Here is a 5,000-nt window from a genome sequence, read left to right as displayed (position 1 = left end):
TCATTGAAAAGCTGCCATAGATCTTTAAATAAAGAGATAACAAAACCAAAACCATACAGAACAACAACGAAATGATGAAGACAAACATGAAGAAAGATGACAAAGAGGAAAAGATGTTATTACAAGACATTGGATACTACGATTCAAAGACTGACATTCATCTTTTCTACTCCCTTCAATACTTTACGAAGCTTGCAGATACATTTTTATTGCAAAAATGAATAATATCCCAATGCTTTATGGGAATTCCTTTAATATATACACACCCTAATTAATGAAGCCAACAGTATTTATGTATAAATGCATTGCCAGATGTGAGTTCAGTAAATATTTAGAAGACACCTAACATCCACAACTGGCCTTGTACTGATTGGTACCTGGCAAATGCTGGCAAACCTTCACAAAATATTTGTTTTCAAGACCTTGGAGATGTTAGTGGCAAATAACCGCCAAATAGGGAACCATTTTGCCATAATACATGTGGTGAACGGTTGAAGTTTTCTGACAATATAACTGTGGAAGGCATAAGTAATACCGATGCTGTGATACTAAAGGATTAGATTTAATAATATAAGCCTTCTATCACTGATCATGATGCATTTTCTGGGGATTTGAATAAAGCACAGCTAATCTAACAGTTAGAAAAAAATTATACTTTGAAAGCCTTGGACAACACTAATGGAAATTCAATAAAAGGCTGGTTTTGAAGGCCACTAAAGATCTCTTTTTAAGATTTACTGTTCATTCTCATATAAGATGAATATTAAGTACTTCTATCATACAGGCTTTCAAATTCTAAAATAAAATGAAATGTCTCTAATGCAGTATTCACAATCTGTATCAAAACTTCATGCCAATATAATTGCAATCAACAAAACTGCAACCATAACAACATGATCCATCAACCCACACTAAAACACCGAGCCATTCGCTCAGACCATGAATTAACGCAGGCCTACATCCCCCTGACGTGAAATAATTGCCCATGATATCTCACACGCACCCACACTTAGGCCTACTCCCATTTAAAAAATACCGACCGACCGAACGCGATTCTGACCGCAAATAAGGTAAAAGAAAGGAACAGTAATCTCACTTTATTTTAACAATATAACAGTACTGATGTCATTCGAACGTTAAAACAACACCTGTCTCTCTCTCTCTCTCTCTCTCTCTCTCCCCGGCGTAGGCCTATGTCGCCGATGTTTACGCCTATCGGTCACTCTTGCCGGGCCCGTCAACGGAGCCATGGCGAGACTAGTGCCTTAATCAACCTCTTTTTTTTTCTGCCCAGAATGCCCAGGTCGATCAGCCTCCCTCGCTCCTCCGTCCTTGCTACGGCTATACCCACCCTCCAGACCTTCCTCTCTTCCCCGTCCCGTCTCACGAAATGAAATGAAGAGATCGAACGAGACGGGGAATAAAGAGGTAAAATAAAAAAAAGGAAAAACAAGTCATCAAAACCGACAAGAAAGGACGAAGGAGATAGAGAGAGAGAGAGAGAGAGAGAGAAGACGTGAATCCCGAGCAAAATCACCACGGAACGAGAGGCTCCTCGGGCGTCTGCGTGGTGGGACGTTTTTCATCAATATATCAGCTTCACCGTCGCCCGGCCGCCCGCCACGGCACTCGCTCCAACACGCCCTTTTGCACGCCCTTCTCTCACCCTTGGGCTCACCCTTGGGCACACTTGGTTTCTCTCTCTCTCTCTCTCTCTCTCTCTCTCTCTCTCTCTCTCTCTCTCTCTCTCTCTCTCTCTCTCTCTCTCTCTCTCTCTCTCTCTCTCTCTCTCTCTCTCTTCCCTTTTTCGTTTTCCTCCTCGATCATTCCTCTCTGAGGGAAGCGGCTCGAATAGTCATCGATAAAACGATGATGCCACTAAAAAATACACAGATATATGATGAAAGCAGACATGAAATGCAGATAGAAAGGGAAAAGAGTGAATATGGAGGAAGGAGGCGGATAGGAGAGCCAGTGTTCCCTCTCTTAAGGATCCGCACCCTTAACCTTGGCATCAGAGAAAATGGCTCAGACGTCGACCTCGACCTCGACTTCTCCTTCCCTCTCCTCTCTATATTTTGTTCCCCCTTTTATGTATTCACTCCTCTGTCGTTGCCTTTTTGATTTTCAACCGACCTCTCCCACTCTCCAACCCCTCCCTGACGAGTGAAAATGGCTCAGACGTCGACCTCACCCTCGACATCTCACCTTCCCTCCCCCCTACCCCTTCTCCCTTACCTTTCTTCCCTTTCTTTATCCCTCTTTCCCTACTGATTCTTCAATTTCCATCGACCTCTCCCACCCCAGGAATCCCCAACTCGCACCCCCTTCCACACTCCCACTCGTCCTGTTACTTTACCTGCGGGAGATTGGCGTCGAGCTGTCTCTGCAGGCTGTCCCTCTCCTTCTCGAGCTCCTGGTACTTGGTCTCGATCTCGCTGAGTCTCTCCTGCGTCTCTCTGATGGTGTCGAGCAGCTTGTCTCTCTCGTCCAGCATCGACACCATCAGCTGCTCAAAGTTGGCGTCGTCTCCGCTGAATTGCGAGCCCCGCTGAGAGATGCTGTCCTCAGCGATGGTGGGCATCACGTCACACATCATATTCCACATGTTGGATGGCTAGAGGAGGGTGTCGAATCGTAATTTTTCTTTTCTTTTTTAACTCTCCCGAAACAAGCCTTTCGTTAATCGACTCACCATCGACTCTCCCACGATCATGCTATAACCTCTGAGCTATTTTCACCCTCATATTCGATCCCTAAGCTTTCAGAGGACGGATCCACCTCACACAGCCACCATTCAAGAGCTCTTTGCACCACATTATGCACTCGGTAGAAGTAATATCATTCAGTAATCACAAAAATCCGCTGCGAGTCCGCCCTGCCCGCTATCGAGCGTCGGCCATTTTCGAGACTGACTCCTGCCGCGCGTTCGAGCATGGATAATATATCCTGTGGTCTTTTATTTCGAATTTCTTTTCCTCCTTTTATTTTATTTCATCATTATAATACAATTTTAGGTGAGTTATCTCTTTTACATTATTTATTTTTCTGATATTCCATCGTTTTACAAGAGACCGACTCTATGCGCGCGTTCGAAGATAGCTGATATGACCAGCGGGCTTTAATTTTAAATCTATTATTCTCCATAATTTTATTTCAATTAATTATTGACCCATTAATGTGGTACATTAAGTTTTTTATATATATCTATGCAATTTCCCACCGGTTTTTTCAAGAATGGCGAGAGGGAGGAGACGGGACCCGCGAATGCGACCGTGGTGGCCTGAAGTGTACTACAGCGCGAACGTATGAATGGAAGCGACTCACTAAATTCTTATCTAAATACGTCTGTGTGATTTCCTGTCTAATTTTCCCCCATAATGATAACAGTCTTTTTTCATCTATGCTAAGCTTCATGTCCAGAGGAAGACAAAAGGAAGAGAGAAAACAGCCGACATCAAAAAGATATGTCCTATACCTTTTCCTTCGCTGTGAACAAGGTAGCGCGAGATATAACGAACAATATTGTCTTGATATAAAGGATGCGTTATAGCCACACAGTACGATATTGTCTCTGTATGAAGCGTGCGTCATATCCACGCACAGTCATTAAAACTGCCGATAATATTTGTGTAATCAGGCAAAATACGGACGAAGCTCTATACTGTTGTATTGTGTACGAAGACGATGGAAAAAAACAATCAATAATTAATGGCGTTTTACAAAATTGTTATCTCTTTTAAGATCGTGAAATGGCTATATTAACCTTCGTGACCCTTTATCTTCTCATCATCATGAATGCTGTTGTCATAATTGCTATCATTACTTTCATGAAGATTTCTGATAGCAATACGGTATTCCCATATATCAATAGATATAGTGAACAAATATTATCATACTGGTGCTCTAATGAAAATAAAAAAATAAAAAAATCATGGTTAAGTAAAAAAAAAACTAGACATTACAAAGAGAGTTACGATATACGTAATGTTATGTTATGAAAATGCATATTATTTTTGATACAGTTTCTCGATATTATTATTATTATTATTATCATTGTTATTACTATTATCATTATTATTACTATTATCATCATTATCACTATCAATATTATTATTATTATTATCATTTCTATTACCATTATCAATACTATTATTACTATTATCAATGACATTAATGATATCATATTAATAATGATAATTATTATTATTACCATTATCATTATTATTATAATAATGATAATGATAATAATGACAATGGTGATAATGATAATAATATTCTATCATTATCATTACTGTTATTATCATCACTGTCATTATTGTTATTATCGTCGTCATTATCTCTAAAATCATTACCATTACTATTACCATCATTAATGTTATTATCATCATAATTCTTATCATCATTATTACCATAATCATTATTATCATCGTCAGTATCAGTTATAATATTGTTATCATTATTATTGCTACTGTTATTATCATTGGTATCACTATTACTTTCATCTTTAATTTTCAATATTATAATTACCATCACTATTATCATTATTATTATTACTATTATTCTTATCATTGTTATGATAATTATCACTAATATAATGATTATCATTATAATAATGATGATGATATCAGTAGTGATAATAACAATATTATTATTATTAGCAATAATATGATGATATAAATAATAATAATAGTAATAACAATGATAATCATCACCATGATGATACTAATAATTATCATAATAATAACTAAAACCATTCTATCAGTAGTAATCACCACTGTTATTATCTTTACTATAATTATCATAATTTTAATAATTAAAATTACTAGTTTCATTACCGTCATCATTATCTCCATAATCATTACAATTATCATGTTCCCTTCGTTATTACTACGTTTATTATCATTGTTGCTATTATTATGATTATTACTATTTTTTATAATGTTTGACTTTCCGTTCGTCTGTTCCTATATTTGCTCACATCTTCCGCCTAAAATTAT

The 5,000-nt window shown here is 37.8% G+C and overlaps 1 protein-coding gene across 1 annotated transcript in view; it reads right to left on the bottom strand.

Moving 5' to 3' along the window:
- The window catches only part of LOC125028666 (liprin-alpha-2-like), an 80,767-nt gene extending 77,865 nt beyond the window's left edge, over positions 1-2,902 (bottom strand). Inside the window, exon 1 of the mRNA XM_047618144.1 lies at positions 2,360-2,902. Within this exon, the coding sequence (XP_047474100.1) occupies positions 2,360-2,608 (249 nt within the window). The 5' untranslated portion in view covers positions 2,609-2,902. The remainder of the gene's footprint in view (positions 1-2,359) is intronic.
- Positions 2,903-5,000: the final 2,098 nt, after the last annotated feature.

This window comes from Penaeus chinensis, chromosome 1, assembly GCF_019202785.1.
Source record: "Penaeus chinensis breed Huanghai No. 1 chromosome 1, ASM1920278v2, whole genome shotgun sequence".
Taxonomy (NCBI): Eukaryota; Metazoa; Arthropoda; class Malacostraca; order Decapoda; family Penaeidae; genus Penaeus; species Penaeus chinensis.
Note: the sequence above shows the minus strand (reverse complement) of the source record. Positions and strands in the feature narration are given on the sequence as shown.